Raw genomic sequence first — 24,341 nt, 5'->3', positions numbered from 1 at the left:
AGTGTTAACTGACGGTTAAATGTGATGCCGTCTCCGTCTATTCGAACAAAACAAATAGAGACGGCATCACATTTAACCGTCAGTTAACACTAATCAATGGATGGTGAAACAGCCCCTAAGAGTAAATAGCAGCCTAAGGTATAAAATAACCTAAACTTGGAATTACTTGATTTTTTCGTAATGGCTACGGAACCCTATTTCGGGCGTGTCCAACACGCTCTTGGCCGGTTTTTCTGACAAGTCGCATAAAATTATGGTCATACTAATGAGATAAAGTAGCCCTGTGGTAACTATCTTTATCGTTAGCTCTCAGCTCGTAATTCCTGCACAGTGCACATTCCAGCTGTACGTAGTACTTACTATTTAGATGGGAAAATCACAACTAAGGTAGAAGGGGACAACGAATGACAAGTTATTTGTGATAGCTACAAATAATACCTATGTAATTATACGTACTGTACTTTCATCGTAATATCATTAGATAAGATGAAATAGAAAATATGTATTATGTATTTATGTTCCTAAATAATTATGTATTTAGGAACATGTTAACTTCCTGCGGGACACAGATCAAGTTGCGAGCAATAGCTATGGAAAATAAAACAGCTAGTAAAGTTTATGTACTTTATACTTAATTTTAATGAAAAAGTCATTTTACAAATTGTAATTTAATTGATCAAAAGTAAAAATAATAATACACAGAGCCGTTAGACCATTAGAAAATGGTTGTATACCCTTGTTTTGACGATTATCGATAATTTTTTAACGATTACCATTTATTTTGATAAACTGCAAATTCAACAAAATATTCAAATTAATTGCAACAGTTTACTTAGAATTTTTTACCTGAAGAGAACTGCCAGTCAATATTTGTGTAGATAATAGAAGAATTTAATAAGTAACCGACGAAAAATATAATTATTTCCTTTAACAGCATTTTTCCAGATGCAATAACAATACCCGGGCCACCGATTTTTTCTCGGAAAAGATGATGTGTGTAAAAACTCGAACAAATCGTTTTTACGGAGATGAGTTCTACACATCTAGATCGATTTTTCGCTTCTAAACACCAATACATTACATCGCAAATGTAATCTATATCCCTACTAGCCGTGCACGACGTTTTAAAAAACTACATTTGCACGTTTAACAACAGTTTTCATACGAGGATGAGGAATCAGCAACAAGTACAGCGCGCGAGCCTAGCCCGGCTTGACGCGCCAGCGGAGCTAGAACCACAATACAAGTAGCAGGCAGTAGGTTGACTTGGTCGTATTCTTGAAATTTATACCTACGGCTGGGCGGAGCGCTAGGGTTGGCGTCTACAAAAAGTAAATCAGACGTGTGTAGATTTTTATTTTATGTGTGTAGTTTTAGGTGTAAGTTTATGATTATTTATTTATTAATTAACTTATAAGTTGGTAATAGAAAAAAAATTGCGTCTATTGCGGCAAGTTCGAAACGACTTGTTATTATTAAATTACACGATTATTAAATATTATAGTACCTAATGAGTACCAAGCGCTCGCTATACAGGGTGTTTGGTAGCTAGGTGCAAAGCTTTAAGGGGGTGATAAGCCGAGGTATTTTTGAACACTTTTAGCCATATATGTCTTAGCCGAAATTAGACATTTTTTTAAATTAAAAATTTATCATTTTAGGAAAATACCCAGAATTTGATAGTCACGAGTCAATATTGCCCCAATGAGCGTTAATTTGTATCTTTTATTTCTTTTATTTCGGATAGTTTAATGTGTATTGAATCAAATGAAATAATAAGATATCTCAGATTTAGCAAGCAATGTGAATGAGTGATACCTTAAAAGAATGAACAATAAACAGACATGATTTTAAAAATGTTTGAACAATGCAAGGTTTTTTTTTTTTATGGCACAGAAAAATTACTGTTCCAGCCTAAGACATTTTTAGTAATTTCGAATGCCTCCATTTTGTTTTTGTGGCAAGAAAGACACTTATTTTATAGTCATCAAATTCTGGGTATTTATTTACCTAAAAATTTCTAAATTTTCAATAAAAAAATATCAAATTTCGGCTAAGACATTTATGGCTAAAAATGTTAAAAAATACCTCGACTATCACCCCCTTAAAGCTTTGCACCTAGCTACCCTAGCTACCAAACACCCTGTTAGGTGACGGCCGCGCGCATGCTCCTACGCCCCTTCCCTCCAGCGTCCCCCACTGTTCCGCCACCAATTTGGTCCGTATTTCGGTCACTGCGCAGGTATGTCAAGGAGCTCTTTTTACGTGCGTTGATTTGTACTGAATCGAAACGGGGGCGAATAGACCGGGCAGCGCGGCAAAGCATCTGACCAGCGACCGGACTGCGCGGCGCGTGGCGTGGCACTGCGTAGTTTTGTCTTACGAAGATTGGTTAGCGGCCGTGTAAATGACGCTTGGCTGTGTGCGTGCGTCGATTCGGGCGCCAGTATGAAGTCGAACACCTGCCTATTACTTGTATTGTGCTAAAACAGTGTTTGTGGTCATTACATTAGTCAAACGTTATTCTGTATAAACCCTCCACAAGTGTGGTGTTGGATCCCGTTGCGTGATTGAGTAACAAACATCTAAACATCTTCACAAACTTTCACATTAATATAGTAGGATTAGTGTATTGCAATGTCAATGATAGAAAAGTACGGGAAATGGCTTCCAAAACGTGTCCAAAACGATATCCCATAATAGTTGTTGTTATTTTTGAATGGTAGGTAAACAAGAGTATGTACGTATGTAACAATCTAATCCATCTATATATTTAATACCTTTAAACGAGCAATCCTTGTATACATATATATATATATATATATACTAGCTTTTGCCCGCGACTCCGTCTGCGCAGAAGTGTGAAAAATAGTTTACATCCCATTCTCAGACCTACCGAATATACACAAAAAAAAAAAAATGGGTTAAGCCGTTTTGAAGGAGTTTTGTCCATTTTGACACGAAAATTTTATATATTAGATATACAGGTTGGAAAGTTGAGATGGGGCAGCAATACTGGACACTAACTTTAGTTAAAATGTTCAGTTTTTAGTTGTCTACATACTGTTTAATTTTCTTTAAGCATAAAGGATTCATGTTCGTAAAAAAACAACATGCGAAACTTTCACTTTGCAAATGAGTACCCTACGAACTGTATGGAAAAAGTTTTCTTTGATTTGTGGGTGTTCTAGTACTCTAACCTTAGTTGATATCAAAGAGTGTTTTAATCCTTGATAGAAATGGGACCGATTGGCATTAAAAAAAGTCTAATCGGTCGATTTTCTCGCTGACTGTACATTTTATCAAAAATCTGTGAATGTCGATTGTCATCATTCAAAAAGTTAGTAAATGTCTCTTTTTTCGCGTAGCAGCAAGGGATCTAGTAGCTGCCCTTGCTGCCCCATCTCAACTTTCCACCCTGTATATAAAATAGGGGTTTTCGGGCATGAAAAATCGATTTAGCTTGGTTTATCTCTGGGAAAACGCTTGTTATCGAGTTTTAGCTCGAGCGAAGCGCGGTCGCCCAGGTACTTTCTAATTATGTGGATTATTTTCAGAGGCTCTGACTAAACAATACAATTAAACGATTTTTTATGTAATTAATTATGCATTTAATTATTAAGAATAACTTTAAAAAAAAACGGAAGTTACTAAGTTTTAGAATAAGTGCCAGTTAAGGCATCACACTGTGTCGCCTGAAAATGTGGCTAAAAGGAGAGGTTTGCGGGAAATACTGACCACTAGGTTAACCTAGCATTAATAACACTGTAAAATATACGATTCGTTTTCGTGGTAACAAGTAAATAGCAATTTCAAATAAATTAAACACTCGGCATGGAAGATGTTATCAATTATCAGCATGATACTATTTATAGAGGACACAGACGTGTACGAAAAATAGAATGTTCCGTTAAAATAATATGTCCACCGAATCTAAGCCGCTACAATGAATTAGAAACTGTTTGTGAAACAAGAACATCAGAATGATTAGAACTGGACCGCGACTCGCTTTATCGTTTAATACTAGCCCCTGAGAAAATTTAGATTGTATAAATTTAACCTTTGTAGTTTACAGCAGATATATTTTTAAGACAACAAGACATAAAATAAAGGTTTAGACGATTACATTATATATAAGATAATGTTTACTTTCGGAATTATAGTTGGTTAAATACTACTGCTGCAGATAAACTGTGCGACCAGTACCCTACTTAAATAAAATTTTACAATTTGTTATGACAAATTAATAAATTAACAATGAATTTGCGACTTCTTCATTTGTTCCATAAAACACAAAGATCTAGCGACAATGGTAATTTCCGAAATTTATGGTAAGTCCTAATCGTAAACAAATCAAGTGTAATTATGTAATTATAATTACAATAATCAGCACCTTGTGTCTCTGGCATCAAAACACAAAAACAACTGTTCGAATAGCTGTTGGATAACAGTTATTAACATAATTGCATTAAATACTAAAAAAAAAAATACACTTAGAAATTAATTCTGTACTTACAAATAAAAAAATAAAAAGTATTCTTATAGTTAATTTATAAATGTCTATCCTATATTCTAATACTTTCATTATTTATTTTAATACATAAAAATATGTCCGTATGCTAATAAATAACTAGCTGCCGATCCGAGGCTCTGCCTTTTAGCCACACTATCGATAGCACAATACTTACCTAGTTTCGACCAAGTTAATCGCAAATATAAAATAGCTCCCAAGTAAAAGTACATCGTGCGTATTCGTGTTTGTTTTTACAAATTAAGGTACATCGTTTGTACAATAGGTTGCCGTTGTTTAAAAGCTTTATCATTTGAGTGATTAAGTTTTTGAAATGTCAATGCAAAAGAGTCGTGTGTGTAAGTAATGTTCAGTTCCGCACTGGATGGATTCAGTAACATCCTCAAACTAAGTTAATCTGCATACCGAATGATGCCGAGCGTTAAAAGTCGCTACCGCTACTGTTTTTCGGCCTCACCATTTTTATTTAGTTCGCGAGTGACGAGAGCGTCCGGTCGCATCGGCAGCGCGGCGGGCAACCAAGTTGGCCGGCAACCGTGGTAATAGTATTGCTATTCGAAGTTGGAGTTGAACATGTTTATGTTGAGATCCTCGAAGGTGGCGGCGCCGCTCTGGTCGAGGATCTGCAACATGTCGGACAGCTCGTGCGGCGCGTGTGCGCCCTCCGCGCCCGGCGCCGCGCCGCCCGCGCCGCCGCCGCCCCCGCCGCCCTGCCACGACCACATACCTGCAACAACACAACAACAGTCAGTCACTCCACAACAGTCAAGATGGAATCAGATGGTCCCTTTTTTGTTCATATTCACTTTTCATTTCGCATCTTTCACTTGGGTCTATATCGACTGGTCGAAAACTGTTGCATAATTTTTTTCATCATATACATATTATATCGTATATCCTTATTTACCGCCCTGAAGACACAATGTACCTACTATTTTCGTAACATTTTTTTTTGCATAACAACGTTCCGTCGAATGATTGAAATGTCAAAAATTGAGTGGTCTAAATTGATGTTCATATTTTTTTTGGTTGAAACATTTATACTTAAAACTGGAATTCATAACCCAAAAAATCTACGACAATGTTGCCACTGAAATAAAATGTGTGTACAATAGTACATTCATTTTTTTAAAAACACACGATAGAATATTCTTATTATTAATAATTTCGATTCTATAATTTTTAAAGAAGTAAATTTTCAACCAAAAAAAATAGACCTTGCGAAGGGCATCCCTTTCACTTAAAATGACTAAACGAATAATGAAGCAATCAATTTAGTGAACCGTTCGATATTATAATAATAGCCTTTCTTTTCCGAACATTTACATAGGTTGTGATAATTACCTTAATATAACACAAGCTCATGACATAAATAATTTGTCGCAATCCGCGCGTTAGTTTAATTCTCAATCTGACTACGAAACAGGTTTGTCATCTCTCAACTCTCTGAGCGTCTTCGCCTGAGGAAGCTGAAGTTCGTTCTACGGATCGTGCTTATTTATCATCAAGTGACGAACAAAAACATCTCAAATATTATGTACTTATTTTTATCATTGTCGCGCGCTGTTTATTTTCAGTAGATAAATATCTACAATATGACAATAATCAGTTTATTTAAAATAACATATATTGAATGCGAGTTTTTCTAAAGTAATGTCAACATTATTTTTTGTAGACTGTACTGACCCATTCAACCAAACTACTTAGAAACAGCATTCCTAGTACTACATACACCTGCAGCTCGAGAAGTCCAGATAATTTGCGACAATGGCACAAATTTCGATCAAATTAAGAAACTTATGACAACAAGTTCTATTTACAGTCATCATCACAAGTAGGTGAAATTAAATTCCCAAGGTTTGACCTTAACAGCCATACAAGCAGACATTGCAAGTTAAATACAGCTTGGAGCAAGTAAGTGTAGCACTGACCATTAATGTGCAGGAGAACAAAATAAGTTATCGCAGAGGACTGACCGTGCGTGGGATGTGGATGGTGGTTGTGGTGGTAGTGCGCGGCGGCGGCGGGCGGCAGGTAGGCGGGCGCGGGCGGCGAGCGCGCGGGGCTGCCGTCCGCGCCCGCGCCGCCCGAGCCCGCGCCCGCCGCGCCGCCGCTTGCCTCGCCGCTGTACGCGTAGCTCTCCCCGCCAGTACCGCCGCTCTGTGCAACAAATTATACACTGTCTAACTTGACCACTTTTATTGAACACATCACATCACATTATGGTAGGGTGGCTATAAATACGAGGACGTCGGCCGGGACAATCCAAGCCAAAGCAGCGAAGCAGGAGATTAAAAACAAATCCATACTAATATTATAAATGCGAAAGTAACTCTGTCTGTCTGTCTGTTACGCTTTCACGCCTAAACCGCTGAACCGATTTTGATAAAATTTGGTACAGAGTTAGAATATACCTTGGGAAAGAACAAAGCCTATCTTTAATCGCGAAATAAAGGTTTTAAGGGGTTGAAATAGGGGGTGGATTTTATAAGGCGGAAGTTCGTCGCTGTCGAAGAGAAAACCATGAAACTTTGCATTTAGGCACTTAATAAGAAATAAATCTGAAATTTGTTTGAGCTTTTGTGAAAATTCGACCTGTGAGGGGGTGAAATAGGGGATGAGTTTATATGGAAGGTCGTCATTATCGAAGACAAATCGATGAATCTTTATTAAACTTGCCATTTCGGCACGTGATAAGAAGTAAATAGATATTTTTTCGCGCGTTTTTTAAACTCTTCCTTTGAGGGGGTGAAATAGGGGATGAAAGTTTATATGGAAGATCGTCATTGTTGAAGATACATCGATGGACCTCTATGAAACTTGGCATTTCGGCACGTGATAAGAGATAAATAGATGTTTGTTCAAGCGTTTTTGAAAATTTTACCTGTAAGGTGATGTTAGCAGAGGGGATGATGCAGTGTTAGCAGAGCCTTCTAAGCTCAAGAAAAATGTACGCAATGTGGGGTCATTTTAGATGGCTTATTGACATAGACAGTCAGACATGAACAATTATAATTTTCAGATTTTTTCTTATTTATTGTGCTACTATAAGAGCTCTTTATGCAAAAATCCAAGTTTCCAGGATAGCCGGGAGCAACCTATTACTTTTTCTGTTAAGGCGATTTACATGGAAACACCTTTTTAATGACTGAGCTTTTGATTGCCTTGACTTACCTAGAAGTTTGATTTTTTCACAGCTTTCGGGACTATTGACCTGAGTTTAGGGTTTCAATTTCAACTCGATACCGATACTCCGCGCGTTTACGAGATAAAGGGTCTTGACAGACAGACAGACGGACAGCATAGTGATCCTATAAGGGTTCCATTTTTTCCTTTTGAGCTACGGAAACCTAAAAAACATTAGTTCCGGCGCTTTCAAATTTTGACCTATTTATTACTTGAAATATGGGGATGAAATTTCTTAAGGAATTGCAAACAAATACTATAAGTATATTTATCGGAAATATGTGTAGCTATGCTTAGTAAAAATGCCGTCTTAATTATAATCCTACCCTCCTAACTTACAATAAAGGACGTAAGGTGTCAAGAGTCCACGATGAAGAATTAAGTAGTCCTTTTATGTTGGCAGGGTAGAATACACGTCGTATTGTTAAAAAGTGGCTTCCCGCAAAATATTTATGTTTTACTAAAGAACATGGATGGATGGAAGAACAAAAAAAATAGTTTATATTTATAGCAATGTTTTTAAGTAGATTATTTTCAGTAAAACGTAGAAGTTTCTATGTGCTATTATTGGCAAAATAGGTATCCTAAATAAATAAAATACTTCCCAAAGTTACTATTCCACGCGGACGAAGTCGCGGGCAAAAGCTAGTATTATTATGTAATTCCAAAATCAACACAAACATATAATACCTATATGATAAAAACAAGCTATCTACAAGTTTCTTTTGTACTTTATAGTAGGGGAGGCCGGTATGCTAAATTTGTAGTTACTAAAGCGTAACGAGGACCTATTGGATTGTGAAGATTAGGTGCAAAAACAACCTTTTAGAGGGGGGGGGGGGGAAGAGACGCGTTAGGCGTTAAAAATTACAAAATAAAAACAGTTGCATGGAAATACTCGAGCGCATCAGTCATTTATGGAGTATAAGCCCTACGTATATATGATAACCGAGAGGTAGTAATCTAACGGGTTGTTTGGTGGGGGTGGCCGTAAAGAGGGGTAGAAAAAAAAAGTTATTCGAGCATGTCAGACATTCAGAGGGAATGTTAAGAGCGTTTATACCTCTTTAAAACCGAACAAATGTTCATTAACGGTTGTTAAAGAAAATAAGTCTATCACGAACAATTCTTGGAGTACACAGTAACTTATATATTAAGAAGAGTTCTATCACACCAAATTTTTAATTTTCATTCAATTTTTATGGAATAATCGAGAAAATTTAACAAAAATAAGTAATCTAAGTAAAAAAAGTCCTATTCAAATGACTGACGACTTGGACGCGACCAAAAGTCATGACCGATTATTGAGTGAAAAAGAAAAAACGAGACCTTGGAATACTCAAGCGCGTCAGATTTTTATATAGACGGTTCAGGTTGATGTCCTAGTCGTCCTCAATTAATATCTGACAATTACATGATGGGAATTCGTCTTTATATATAATGGAGCAGCCTTGAAGCGTATTTCCCGTCTGTCAAAGGTATGAACCCGCCGGGTATACTCGTTTAATAAAACTGTTTCGCTCGCCTCTCGTGACATTTCGGTACCGTACTTGTCAGTGAACAGAGCTCCGACAAAAATGACTGGATGCAGTGGTTTTGGGCTTAAAAAAAGGTCTGATACGTCGAGTCTACAAAAATAAAACAACTTTTCATCGGAAAGTATTTCCTACGTAATTATTGATGTATTAACAGTAAAAATGCGATAAGTTTATAATAATATTATTGATGGCCAGTGTGGCCAACTTTTTATAAACGTGGCCAATTTGGCAATTTTAAGATTTTTATGTATTAGTAATTATATTTATCCGTTGCTTAGTACCCATAACACAAGCTTTGCTAAGCTTACTTTGGGACTAGGTTAATTGGTGTGAATTGTCCCGTGATATTTATTTATTTATTTATTTTATTTATAACAAGTTTTCCCTACAGTAGGCCGACGCCTTTGAAGCTGGGCGATACCGCAGCCTGTATAGGTATTTATACAAGTAAGGAAGGGTTGTCACAAATTTAAAATTTGGAAGATGTCTTTTACGAATCGGTACATATTAATATTGCGAAATTATATAAAACAAAATGAATTAGGAGTGGCATACTTACTAGGGGTAAGCAGTATTAAAATTATACTATTTTTGAAATAAAACAACTCTTTGTTCTACAAAATATACTTTCATAGATTAGTAACCGACAAATACTTTAGGTTTCTAGACTTAACGAGCTTAAAGTTCCTGTTATTGAATTTAATTATATAAAAAATAAATAATTATAATTACATAAATAGATGAAATCTTAGTTCCTTATTTATGCGAGATGAAGATTACACCATAATAAATTTTACCCTAGAAGACTTGTCCCAAGCTACTAAGAACGGCGAAGTATGCAGCTGGGGCTCCTCCCACCCGCGCCTCACCCCTAACGCCCCCCACGATTGTTCTGTCTAGACGTCTCCGCCGGATTACTGTAGGGAAACTTGTTATACTGTGTAGTCGATAAGGGATTCGGATCCGCTTAAGGGTCTGATTTTTTTGATACTTCAGAATCAGATCCGGATTAACCCATTTCTAATCCGTATGTATGTGATGGTACTGACCGGTCTGAGCGTGGTCCAGGTGGTGACGGGTGGCGTGTTGGCGGGGCGGTGCGGCGAGTAGTCGGGCGCGTAGTGCGGCGCGTAGCCGGCGGGGGCCGCGCCCGCCGCTTCGCCCGGCGAGCGCGCGCCCCCCACGCCCGCCACGCCGCCGCTCACTGCACACCCAACAGATCCCACTATTGTTGTGCCAGAAAAGGGATGTAAAGTATAAAGACGTAACTGTTACGCCTACGCCGGCCACAGACCTACCGGTTCTGTTCTGTTCAACAAGAACAGAATAGATTCTGTAGGTCTATGGCCGGCTTTACGCAGATTTAAAGAGCATGTTTCGGCATATAGGAATGAGCATAATAAGCCGAATTTTGCCACACATTTGTTGGAACTAAATCATTCTTTATCGGACTCAGATTCGTATGAAGTGTTACATTATTGTGGCAAGGGGTTTCGTCTCGATGTTTTAGAATGCATGGAGATAATTAGATACAACAGTATGGGGTCTATTATTAATGAGCTGGTAAATTTAGTTTCATCTCCCTTGCTACGGCTTGGATCTAATTTCAGCAATGGTAGTTAATAAAACATGCCTTGACAGTAAATAAATAAAAATCAAGGTAGTTTTGAAGGACGGTTAAAAATTTTATTAATAATTTGTGGGTAGTTTTGTTTCATAATACGTATGTGGGTACTTGGGGAGTTACAGTGACAAGTTAAAACGGTGGTTGTTGTTCGTTAGTCTAACAACTGGTAGCATGGTGTATAGTTGTGTCACTCTGAAGATGAGCTCTGGTTGAGTTTGAAACGCGTCAGTGTAGTGTGGTGGTGGTGATAGATGGGTTTGTGTGATTTGTGTGTGTTCTTACAGTGTGGAGGTGGAGGAACTGCATGAACACGCATATTTTGCATAAGCTTAGCTATCGTAAGGTCGCGGGTGAGCAAGGAAATTATTTTAGTTCATTGATATGGACCTCCGCAAAGTAACGCCTGATTCAATAAATTATTTAAAAAAAATGGCTTGGTGGTGAATGATTTGCCAGCAACGATGAAGTGGAGGCTGCGGTTGATGGGTATTTTGACGAGCTAGACAAATCTCACTACAAACAAGGTGTGGCTATCGAACATCGCTGGTCCAAGTGCATAGAACTAAAAGGAGATTATGTATTGTTCGCAGCAGCACGGACAAGTGAGAAAAAGTAGCTCAGTAGTTCGTATTTCTCGCATCAAAATGCACTCAAATAGCACCTATGTGATGGCCATAAAAATATTTAATAAACTGCCAGACCAAATTAGGAACGAAACAAGTGACACAAAGTTTCTAAAGTTAGTTAAAGATTTACTAATTTTTAAATGCTATTATAAAGTAAATGATTATTTAAATGACAAATTATAGTAGGTAGGTAATGCAGATTTTATTAAATTTTTATAACTGACATAATATGTAATGAATGATTTTTAGTTATAATTGTTTTATTTGATTTGTTTGTATGTTCACATTGATAATATATTTTTTTTCATTTTGTGTCGCTTTTAAATTTAATATTGCAAACTATACTATGTACTATTGACAATTTATACAATTTTAAACGCTGACATTTTGTTAACAATGAAATTTTAATTTATATTTTCTAATTATCATTAAGCATTGTTTTCCTTCGCTCAATTCAAATAATGTATCAAACAATTTAAATTTAATAAACAATTTAGAATGTAAGAAAATTGCAGTGCCCTAACAGGGTATCATGTACCTACTCGCATGTTTACTTTAAGGTCTACAATGATTGTACAAATGAACATGATCGCAATAAATGAATATGAATATGAATATGAATATGAATATTTAAATGCCCAAGATGAGATGAGAACTACAACTGCTGGGAATGTGGTCGATGCGGATTACTGGGAAAAGCTCCTATTTTTGTCCGAGTTGTCTAACGAAAAATTTCATGTCACCACACTGTCAAGCTATCACCACCAACCTGTTTTAAGAATGAATTAATGTAATAAAAGGTGTGTGTATGTGGCTGGGGTGTGCATTGAGGATAGGCAGCAGTACTGCTATTGGTCGTGGAGGTGGATGCGTGCGGGGGCAGTTGTTAGTGCTGCCCACCAATGTGTGTGTGTTGTGATTACCGGGCGGCGCGTGGTGTTGCTGGTGCAGAGGCTGCGCGGGGTACACGTCGCGGTGCCGCAGGTGGTAGTCGTAGTTATCGTCCGGCGCCGGCTCGCCGCCCGCGCTGCCCAGGGACCGGCTGCCGACAACCACACTGTTCATATCTCCTAGCTATGGCTCTCTATTTCTTCTAATCTCTATCCAAATTTCATGTGCAAAGAATGAACGACTCTCGTGGTCGATGTCGGCAGCAGCGACTGCTCAACTATTCACGAGGGCTTACACTTCGTTTATTTTAACCACATTTTAACATTAGGCAGAAGGTAAAACGGTCTTGACGTGTATTTTTATTGAAAAACACTTGAAAATAAGTGACAGCAGCATATGTATCAATTATATATAGTAAGGACACATGTTCATTATCATTCTTTTGGTTTCATACTTAAAGAATAATAAAATTATCAACAAAAAGACTCATGAAGATTGTGTACAGTTGCCCTTTCATATGCTCTTAGATGATTTCAATCAATAATGTATCGTTTTCCATATTTTCCGTTTATTATTTATTATTACTATATTCCACTAACCTAAATTACCTACACTTGGTTTGGATAGGTATTTAACAAACGTAAACCAACTTCAGCTGCCAGATTTGGTACATTCAAGGATTTTAAACATTTTACTTATCTATCATTGTAATACAAACCAGACTAGTGTATTTCAATTCAGAAATGTAAATGTTTAGATAGTTTAATGGGGGAATTTCAATAATAAAATTAAGACACCAATTGACATTGTTTTGTTTACATTTAATCTTCTAAGGCTTTAGAAGATTAATTTATATCTTTAAGGATCTCAGACATTCTGCGCCCCCTGAAACCCTGTTTCTGGTGTATCAAAGCCTCTACCAAACCACCTATAAGAATGTTCTGCTGAATATTGAAAGAGCTCTGAGAGCGATCCTAAAGGTGATGCAATTCAGAAGGAAAGACTACTCTACTAAAAAACTCTATTCCGAGTCTCAAGTACTCTCGGTAAGGCAGCTGTCAGAATATCTGCGGGTAATATTGCGTCAGCACTCCTTTTTGCCTTTAGATGAAAAACGTCCTAGTCATTGTGTGTGTAAAATTGTCCCTTCACGCACTTCGTTTGCCCGTCGTCAGTTTTCTGCTCAAAGTACGCGCCTGTAGGTATAATAAGATCCATAGATTGATCTCTATTTATACCTTTAACCAATATGAAGTCAAAAATAAAGTTAAAAGTTGGTTGCTAAAATTGACGTATAGTGATACTAAGAATCTTCTTGTATCTGTAATATAGGTCAATCCTGATTGTTTACCTTTTTATAGAGCATATTCCATTTGGTGTATGTCTAATCTAGTTTTTTCTTTTCTGATAATCCCTGAGTGTTCATCGTTTTGCTATTGGTTAAACCAATTATTACCTTGTTACTATTTAATTGCTTTTCAATGTACTAAAGAAAGTTATTGTACTGCCATTTTGTCCTAACATTGAATTTAAGATGTTCGAAATTGGAGAAATCATTTGCCCCTAAGATACACAAATAAACAAATTATTATTATTTTTATTTAGTTAAATACCTACCTATCCAAACCAAGTATAACCCACTGCATTCCAAAAGATTCATACTTTTTTATGGCAAACCGTATGGAAAAAGTATAGGTAACAAAGGGATATGCTACGCTTTATTATTAAGAATGCAAGGAGAATGAGGATGGAAGATCCACACTTATAAAACTTTTTGCCGCTATTGGTACCGAGTAAATACTGTCAAATAATGTCAAGGTTAGGGATATCGCGGTTAGTCTTCAATACAATAACATTCAAATCTTTCTAGATAAGAAGCAAAAACAATCAGAGCACTTACTTCGCTAGCGTATTTGTGCAGACGATATATTCTACATCATCGTTGTATGGGTTCAGGAAGGCAAATGCGGAAGTTCTTAGCCAAATCCACTCCCTGCTTTTTGTACGAAACCGGTACATCAAGGATATGATCTGGCCTTTCAATTTTAACACTGAAACAAAAAAAAAATATCACCAGTCGTTTTGTAGCAGTGATGTCGAACCAGTGCCAAATAAATCATGTCAGTTTTTGCTTATTTTAGCAGACGATTGAATACTATTGCAAAAAATTAGCAAGCGGGAGCTTTCGTGGAAGTAAGTTTTTTACTACTATCCGTCCAGAGACATGCAAAGGTGTAGACTAGACTGTAGATGTCGTCATTACGAGGGCCACTTCGCTGTATTCTTCCTTGTTATAATTTTTTCGACTTTCGACTCGGGCAAAGGAACTGGTCCATGCATACATAGTGTAACATTTGGGCTCCACAGAAAACCAGTGTGGTTGCACATAACCCTTTTTGGTGTCCTGTCACACCACGTAACTTGGTTTTTATTGTCTTATTATTGTAAGGTGGTGGAACCGAAACAAATCTCTCTTTCCAGTGGTAATAAGTACCTTGGTCAAAGTTATCCCTCATATGCTGCTGGTCTTCAGGATGGTAGAACTCGTAGCAGAGCTTGCCGAGCAGGTCTGCGGGCGCGTAACCGAGCACCTGTGCAGCGCGCTGGTCTGCGAACGTGAACCGGCCGTCCACCGCGTGCCGCGACACGAACTCCACGCCGCCGCTGCACAGGCTGCCCTCTGCCGCGTTTGGGGTCGACGTCACCTGATAATAACAACTCTTTATTGTTACGAAATTGTTGAATATACCGTATGGTGGTGGGACATCAATTCAGGCGATGTACAAATTGTACAACCCTAGCGCAGGGGTGACAGTTTAGAGTCGGCGCGAAAAGCTACCGTTAGGTAAGTACAAATATTTATGAAAACAAAGTTTCGGGGGCTGTTTCACCACCCATTGATTAATTTGATTTGAACAAAACAAACAGAGACAGCATCACATTCATCCGTCAGATAAATTTAATCAATGGTACCAAAGATAAAAGTTACATTTACCCCCTGTTTCTGATGAAGCAGGGGGTAAATGTAACTTTTATCTTTAATATAACATAGGTACAGTCACCTGCATTAAAATCTGCCCTACAAATAGTCTTATCAGATATTTATACACACACGCTTTGTTGTGTCAGATATTGGTGCTGGTGACTTATAGATAGTTATGTGTGCAGAACTATCTCTCACAGACTGTATTGATGGGTAAGTACATATAGCAGTAAATCAACAATAGATGAATTTTGTCTTGAGCATTCTTGTTTTGCCTATTCAAAAACTACGCCTAGGCGCTATGCAGGATATTATTATCTGTCTCACTAGGCAACAGTCTAACAATCTAGAGCATGAGATACAGAAAGGATAATATGGACTGTACCTGTAATCTTCCAATAGCGACGAGGCAACAATGGGACGCGTGCAGTTCGTCTTCTACCGGCCGATCCATCTGCATGCCTGGAAACAAGTCTAATGTCCCATAGCAAATAATATTATGTTCTTTAAATTTTAAACAACATAATTTAATGGTTATCACATTACATAAATTACATCGCAAGAATAAAATTGTGACTGCCGATAATTCATACTCTACCTGTTGGTGGCCAGTTCTTAATGTATCCAGTACAGTGCACGACGGCGTAGTTGTGTCCGTCGTGGGAGGGGCCGAGCGAGTTGCGCGCGCGCAAGCGCCCGAGGTGCGCGCCCTCCGCCGAGCCGCCCACGCGCATGCGGCAGATGAACCCGCGCCGCGAACCCATCACCTGACGCATCGACGCTGCAAACAACGTGCTAACGTTAACAGCAACCTCAAAAGCAAGAGAAAACAAAGTAATCTAAAATTATGATCGGCTTACATTGGTGGCCTTCTTTTTTCACCGTGCCAGTTTTCAGATCCAAAATGCGGCCAGTATTTTGTGGCTCCTGAGTACTTAATTGCTCTCGAACCTTCTCGACGTCATCCGGATGAACTTGGTCGTAAAGACATGAGGAATACCATTCTCCCTACAATAAAACAAATAAAATGTAATTTACATTTAAAATTAGCATTGCATAAATAACTTCCAAGTTATAAACGTACCTGAGAATAGTTTAGAACGGGAGCTATACTATCGCTAACGTAAATGACGCGACCAGTATCGCAGCTTACAACAAAAAGAAAACCATCTGCTGCTTCAAGGATTAAATGCTTCAATTCTTGGTCAGTCAAAAAAGACGGTTTGTATGTGCCATCTGTGGAAGTATTGCCTGTACCTAAAAACAATAAAAGCATAAGTTTATTTTCTCAAAAATGGTATGAATGCCATTACGTCATCAAAAACGGCGTAGAAAGTAACGCATCCTGGAGACTAGCTGCTAGTGTCCAGGAAGTAAGTATGAAATTTATTGGACAGTAACAGGTTCCTTTAAAAATTTGAAACCCGTCATAAACAGCGCGCGGGCCGAGCAGCAGTGTTTTTGAAATGGGTCCAATGTCACCATTATCATCATCATCATCATCGCCATCATCATCGTTATCATCACTACCAACCATCACAATCACCATCAACGACCATCATCATCATCACCATTACTAACAATCATCATCATCATCACTATTATCATTATCATCATCATCCTCACCATCATCATCATCAGATCACAATCACCGTCATTTCATTATCACCATCATCATAATTTTTGAGAAAAGCTTTATACAAGCTTCGACCAGTAATCGCCATTCTGGACGAGTATAAGTTTAATGGCCGAACCGCTAGGTGATTGTGATCTGATGATGATAATGATAAAAGTGATGATGATGATAGTGGTGATTGATGGTGATGATGATGATGATGATGATTGTTTGTTAGTGATGGTGATGATCGCTGGTAATAATGATTTTGATGATTACTGGTCTTACTTAGTGGTCTCTGCAGTAATGTACTATTAACTACCCGATTTTGGATCTCACATAATAATTTAGAAAGAAAAGCCAGATTTACCTCTCAAAGCTTTCATATGAGCTACCGCCATACGCAGTATGGTGAGCTTGTCGGGTTTGCGAGCTAGCGCGGAGCATGTTGGGACCATGTCCGACAGCTCTGTTATGTACGCTGTCATCTTGTTTCTGCGGCGTCGTTCAATTTCACAGTGGTTCTCTCGGCTATAGTGGAAAAAAAGACGAATTAGCAAGATAAATTAAATGTAACAAATGAAAATTACTTTTACTCCTTTTCTTGCATATCTGCCACAGCGGAACGTGCAAAAATATCTGACACGTCATAACAACTCTAGAAATGGTCAAACTATTGAATTTGTAAAATCAACAGTATTTTTAGGAATAACGCTCGAGTCGGGACCTCACGTCACAGCAATCGCGGGAAGATTGAACTCTGCTGCTTTTGTAGTTTGGAAAATACGGCAGCTAACCCATGTGGCGACTACTGGCGACCACGGCACGGTTGGTGTATTTGGCATACTTAATTAGCATTATTTCGTACGGCCTTATTTTATGGGGATCTGCTGCAGACATTGAGTAAATTTTTATCTTACAAAATAGAGCAATTAGAGCAATTTATAATTTGAAGACGCGTGAATCTTTAAGATCTTTTTTAAGGAAACAGGTATCCTAACCCTACCGTCACTTTATGATTTTGAAATAATCATGTATATTAGGAAGAACATATGTCATTTTCCCACTAACGTCGATAAGACAAAGGCTACTAGAAACACAAGGAAGCTTAAAGTTCCATCTTACAGACTGGCTAAAACCAAAAAGTCGTTTCTGGGAAATTGCATACGTTTTTATAATAAAATTCCAAAAAATATTGCAAATGAAACGGATACAAAATTCAGATCTATTGTCAAGAAGACATTAATATCAAAGGCGTATTATAAATTTAATGATGTGGTAGATTTTTTTTGACATTCATAAGTGCCTAAATTGAATAAAAATATTTTTTTGACTTTAACTTTGAACTAAGATCGAATCAGATATTTATGCACGCTTTGTTGTGTCAAATCAGATATTGGTGCTGGTGTATCCTAGAATCACTGTATCCAACTAAACCGCGGACGGACGGACAGACAGACATACATGGCGAAACTGTAAGGCTTCCTTTTTTGCCATGTTGGCAACAGAACCCTAAAAGTTTTTGATTGCTCTTCTCTACCACTCAAAGGTTGACTGGCAGAGATCCCTTCAGGGATAATTCCGCCTTTGTACTTAACACTTTATTTTTTCTGTAACCTTTTTGTACAATAAAGAGTACACAAACCAACAAAAGTCCTGAATTGTCTGAACCGGCAAAAAATAACTTTGTTTTTGGCTGGCTTGTAAATTTATACGGTATCTTCTCTTGGCCGGTTTTTATTCATTCCATTTCTAAATTGTTAATTACCTATTCTTCCGCTTAAAAAACAATCAAACGAAAGGACTAGTGGCATTTAAAACAGCCACGTACCTATTTAAATATGTTTTACAAACGTTTATTTATGTAGGTGAGTTACTTGCAGAATCAGCGTTTTTGCAAGTATTTAAAAGATTTTTTTTTCTGTGTCGCCTGGCTAATGTGAAGTCGCATCGTATCCAGATATCTAAATTGCTACTATTACTTGTAGTCTTCAGCACAGGTTAATAAATACTTATACATCATTATTGGTGTTTAAGGCAAAGGAAAGGTACGCTTGTCGCGTGATAAGACACGTTTTCAATCACACGACCACTTAACAATGGCAGGATTGTGGGAAAAATGTGAAACGCCAAGGTCTATGCTTATTAACTCTTCATTTACGATATCTACAAACAAAAAATATTTGATCTTAATATCATAGGTATGCTCACGAACATAGATATGATGTGTATGCACTTTTAGAGTTTTTCTAGCCAACTATACAAAAATTAAGAGTTAAAAATATGTACATAATTGCATACTAATAAGCGTGATAGTCGCCAACACTGTATTTCGTGGACCTGTAGGCGTGTTGATAAGATTCACTGTTCATGGACTAGACCTAATTTTGTAAGGCAACTGGTGAACCTAGATAGGTACTTCAACGTAACGTTGCCTTTAATGGCTTTAATCTTACGCTTAGTTTACCTACATTCCATTAGAGTTGTCGTGTCGTGTGTAATGAAGTTATCGATTTAAAACTGTCAATGAGTTATACCTATTTTTTAACCCCCGACGCAAAAAGAGGGCTGTTATAAGTTTGACCGCTATGTGTGTCTGTGTGTCTGTCTGTGGCACCGTAGCTCTTAAACGAGTGGACCGATATGAATGCGGTTTTTTTTTTATTTGAAAGCAGGTTTTCTAGCGATGGTTCTTAGTTATAAATAAATAAATATCACGGGACAATTCACACCAATTGACCTAGTCCCAAAGTAAGCTTAGCAAAGCTTGTGTTATGGGTACTCAGCAACGGATAAATATAATTAATTAGTTATGTGTTATCAAATCGGTTCAGCCGTTTCAAGATCATCAGCTCTTTTGTTCGCTGCGGTATGAATCTTAGAGTAGGGGGGGGGAGTTTAGAAAACATGAAATAAAAACTTAAATTAAAAAAAACCCGACACAAAAAATCGCCTGAAAAAAAACGCAGCCCAAAAAGACCACAAAAATACACAAAACTAGCTGTTGCCCGCGACTTCATCTGCGATGAATTCGTTTACCCCTATCCCGCGGCCGCGGGGACTATGCTGATTTCCCGCAAAACCGCCTAAGTTAATTTAGTATAAGTACCTAGTAATATTTTTTTTATCTAAGCGTCGTCGGTGTCGGGGGACCGCTAAGGTTAATACTTTAAAAAATACAACATAATGTACTTTAGTTTCCTGTTAACTTTAGCGGTCCCCCGACACCGACGACGCTTACATAAAAAAAAATATTACTAGGTACTTATACTAAATTAACTTAGGTTAGTTTTGCGGGAAATCAGCATAGTCCCCGCGGGATAGGGATAAACGAATTCTTCGCAAATGAAGTCGCGGGCAACAGCTAGGTAGTGCATAATTATTTTTTACTTTTTAGTTGTCTTTTTTGTCGGCGGTTTTTTTTTCAGGCTTTTTTTATGGTTGAAAATGATAAAACCGACGATAAAGCGAAATGCAGGATGCAGGTAAAATTGACCCAGACTGGAAGATGTTATCTTATATCACTTAGGTAAGAAATTCGCCGAATCCGTTACGACGAATATTTTATTAAAGGAAAGGGTTTTATTTTTTTGTCACTAACGTATATTTTAATAGTAAAAAAATACTTTAAAAACGCAAACAGGCATTTCTTAACATTTTTAGTGGTAATCTCAATGTAGGCAACACAGATGGAGAGAACTCTGTGTGATCACTGATCAATGAATTAATTTTGCATAAACTTAAGGGGGAATTCCTGAATGAGTCTAGTGGACTTTATTTACTTTGCTTTTGCTTTATGGTGTGTGCTTCGTATAAACTAGCTACTGTCCGCTTTTTCAAAGAATTCTATAAATAATTGATTAAGACTCTATATCAAATATAAAGAACGTGAAATGAAGTGGGAACACTTTTAAGCACGGCGTGACGTAACGCTGAACTAAGCTTAAAACACACAGAGCGATAGCGGGGCGATGCGGCGCGGCGCGGAGGCAGTACCAGTTGTAATATTCGAGCTAAAATGAAAGAGGGCACACAGAATACCGCGCCGCACCACCACCTCTGGCGTCAGTGTATTTCTAGTCTAACTGGCTGAACTAGTGTAATGGCTGAAAAAAGGATAACAAAATATGCTACAAAGTTTTCTGATAATCGAACTGAAGGACTATTATAATTAGATTTTTTTAGGAAACTGACTCAAATTAATTAAACATTTGGCACCCACCAATGACCTAATCCTCAAGTAAATAAACATACCTTGTGTTATGGGTACTAAGCAACAATGCATGTAAAATTAAATAGATATTAAACACCCAAGACTAGAGAATAGACATTCGTATTTTTCATGCCAACCAACCAACCAGGGATTGAACCCAGGGCCCCCAAAATTTGTAGTCAAATTCTCTAATCACTTGGTCATGTGGCCATTATATATGAAAACTAGCTTATGCCCGCGACTACGTCTGCGCGGATTTAGGTTATCGCGCGGTGGCGCCCTCTACCGGAATAAAAGGTATCCTATGTTGATCCTTGGGGTTCAGTGGTTTCGACGTGAAAGGGTAACAGACAGACAGACAGACAGACAGAGTTACTTTCGCATTTATAATATTAGTAGGGATTACTTACCTTGCAAACCTCTCCTTGTCTTGAATATTGTCCTCCTCCATCCTTGTGTACTTCCCCCCACTCGCGTCGTCTTCATCGGATCTGTGAATAAGTAAATATGTATAACAAATTAGCATACATTAAGGAATTTCAAGGCAAGTTTTAGTTTATAGTAAGCAAGTATTACATAAATCAGTTAGCAACTTAGCATAGCAAATGCAAAATGTCTAATTTGAAATACCCAATAAGACTTTGTGCCTAACATTTTATTATTATGATATATATTATATGCCCTATGAAGTGACATGATGATGAAGACGGACCAGTATTTAAGTGGATGATGCTAGTTGTCCTATTTTGTGTGAACTTTTTTGTCAATAACTAAATAATATTTACCCTACTTCATATGGGTGAAGACCAAAAAGTTGCACACCTAGTAAGCTGCGTTAGCACTTAGCAGGAGGTAGTTAAATTACTATTAATTTTTTCCAATGTTACACAAAAATGACATGCTATTTTCAATCAAAAGCTACAAAAGGAACAAATTCTTTGTGATTTCTCCCTTGACTTGTGTTGTATTTCTTTTGAAAGTTCATACAGACCTAAATTTCATAATTCTATGGTCAGTGGAAAGTGCGTTATAGGTTTTTATATGTAGGTACTGTACTCATTTTTGTATGAATTTTCAAATGTTGTTGCTATTCTTTGATTAAATCTTTTTTTTGTTGTTATGGTTGCAAGAGACTATAGACTCACATTATGTATTCACTTCAACTTGATACATTCACTAATTCCTGAAAAATAGTCTTGATAGACTGCTGCACAGAACCACAAATATAATAGATATTGCCATATTTTTGGTGATGCTATTAATCACATATACAGGTTAAATGTTTTGGGCTTCAAGTAAATATTGCACAAGGAATAGTAAATTCTGAACTTTCCTCATGGCCATTAAGTCTTTGCAAGGCCAAGGTAAATAGCAAAAAGTTAGGCACTAGGGTGATATTTACATCTTTGGCAAATTATAACATAACTATATATATTTTAATTATGTATTTTATTGATGCCATTAAACATGACAAGCATGTTGTAATATAAACAGTAAGGCTTTGGACTATGTAAACCATTTTTTTATAACTTTTAGATCTTTGATACCAGTTATCTGTACTTTAACTTGCTATATTTTCAAAGCTAGCTGAGACTCACCCAATACTGCCAGCACGGCGCTTTTGTATATCCTTTGCTGGGTCAGCCCCTAAAAACATACTAATTTGCTTATGGACTTTCAATTTTAAAACATTTCAACCTTTAAATCCTTTACAATTTATCAACTATAATTAAAGCATCAAATATGAAAAAATTCAAGCAAAAAAAACAATACTACTACACTTAAATTATTTCAATTGGAATAATTAGGTCATGAACATGCATTAGTAAAAACCTATTATAATTTTAAGAGTAAAAAACTCACGATTTCACAACTAACATTTTTTGGGAAACTTTAATGGTCTGTTACAAACTAACATAATATCGTGATGCTCTCGATCTTAGAAGCTATACCTACGTAGTAAAAATTCCTTAGCGTGTTATGAATAGTACTTGAACGTACCTAGTCAGCAACAATCATCAGAAACACATGTCACTCATATATTGCCAAAGGTGCAATGATCAAACTGCTTAAACAAAGTTATTGACTACCACTGAAAAGTGCTTTGTGTCACATGCAAAAGTAAAAGCAGATATATATTTTTAACGTTGCTAACAACGCAAAGCAACGTCAGTTTGGTCGATAACTTATAACGGACGTTGGAACACCTCAAGAATACATAATAACAGGAATTTGATTTCAATCTTTACTTTACTTTAGTACTTTAGTACGTACACAATGGCTTAACGCGAACTAAGCTAAAATAATAAATGGACACTAAATATATTTCATTACAAGGAAATCAGATCACTAACCGGGGATAGTGGGAGCCACGGCAGACATCGGTCAATAAACTCATTAGTCCACGATTTAGTATCACTTCTTAATAATATAATCTACTGTAAATAACAACAAAAAATTGCACCAAATGTACACACGGCAAACGTATGTTTATCGTAAACTCCTCAACATAAGCGCCATTTTTATTACTCTTGGTTTTTCTACTAGACATTCAAATTGTTGCCATACACAACAAAATTTCTACTAGTTCTGACGTGGCTTTATGTAGGGCTTTTTGTTATTATTATTATAATGATTTCTAGTTACGACGAGTTTCTGTGAAATTTTGTTTCAAAATATTTTAAATCTTATACATTATTTATTTTTTCAAGACAATCAAAAGTTTAATTTGAAAGTCGTCCTTAAATATTCGAGTTTAGAAACATGTCTTCATTTGCCAAGGATAAGTCCAATAAAATTTAAAAGTGTGTTAACCATTTCTAATTCCTTTGAAAACTCAATAGTAAGGTAAGGACTATTTCAACTATTATCTTATTTAAACTACTACCTACTCATTTTTTTTTAAGCCTGGTATTACTTTAGGGTGTTGCCGCTCTTGAGCAATGTTGTAAGCGTAAAAAATAATGCCCGAGCGGAAAATTTAAAAAGTTTGTTTACGTTTTGCAATGCAACCCTTGATATCAAGTTTTATCGCCCATGAAGTAAAAATCATTAGCTAAAGAAATCTTTAATTGCTACCCTATCTATGTTCAGAACTTCTTCTTTCAATTATTGTTTTGTGATTTCATTAT

At 37.0% G+C, this 24,341-nt stretch overlaps 1 protein-coding gene across 7 annotated transcripts; it reads right to left on the bottom strand.

Annotated features, from left to right (window-relative positions):
- Positions 1 to 610: 610 nt before the first annotated feature.
- On the bottom strand, positions 611 to 23,755 carry LOC141438118 (aryl hydrocarbon receptor nuclear translocator homolog). Of its 7 annotated transcripts, none has more exons than XM_074101806.1 (14): positions 23,565 to 23,755; positions 22,809 to 22,857; positions 21,621 to 21,701; positions 17,368 to 17,528; positions 16,467 to 16,639; positions 16,243 to 16,390; positions 15,981 to 16,163; positions 15,768 to 15,856; positions 14,894 to 15,104; positions 14,300 to 14,450; positions 12,432 to 12,550; positions 10,305 to 10,480; positions 6,463 to 6,691; positions 611 to 5,258 (listed from the first exon to the last, which is right to left on the bottom strand). In XM_074101806.1, exons 1-14 carry the CDS (start codon positions 23,590 to 23,592, stop codon positions 5,083 to 5,085), a joined length of 1,974 nt encoding a protein of 657 aa, XP_073957907.1. In that variant the 5' UTR covers positions 23,593 to 23,755; the 3' UTR covers positions 611 to 5,082. The 7 variants fall into 7 exon arrangements, with proteins under 7 accessions (XP_073957907.1, XP_073957911.1, XP_073957909.1 ...); XM_074101810.1 differs by having other exon boundaries at positions 6,508 to 6,691; XM_074101808.1 differs by having other exon boundaries at positions 10,305 to 10,459.
- Positions 23,756 to 24,341: the final 586 nt, after the last annotated feature.

This window comes from Choristoneura fumiferana, chromosome 18 (genome assembly GCF_025370935.1).
Source record: "Choristoneura fumiferana chromosome 18, NRCan_CFum_1, whole genome shotgun sequence".
Classification (NCBI taxonomy): Eukaryota; Metazoa; Arthropoda; class Insecta; order Lepidoptera; family Tortricidae; genus Choristoneura; species Choristoneura fumiferana.
This window is presented reverse-complemented; position numbering and strand designations above follow the sequence as displayed.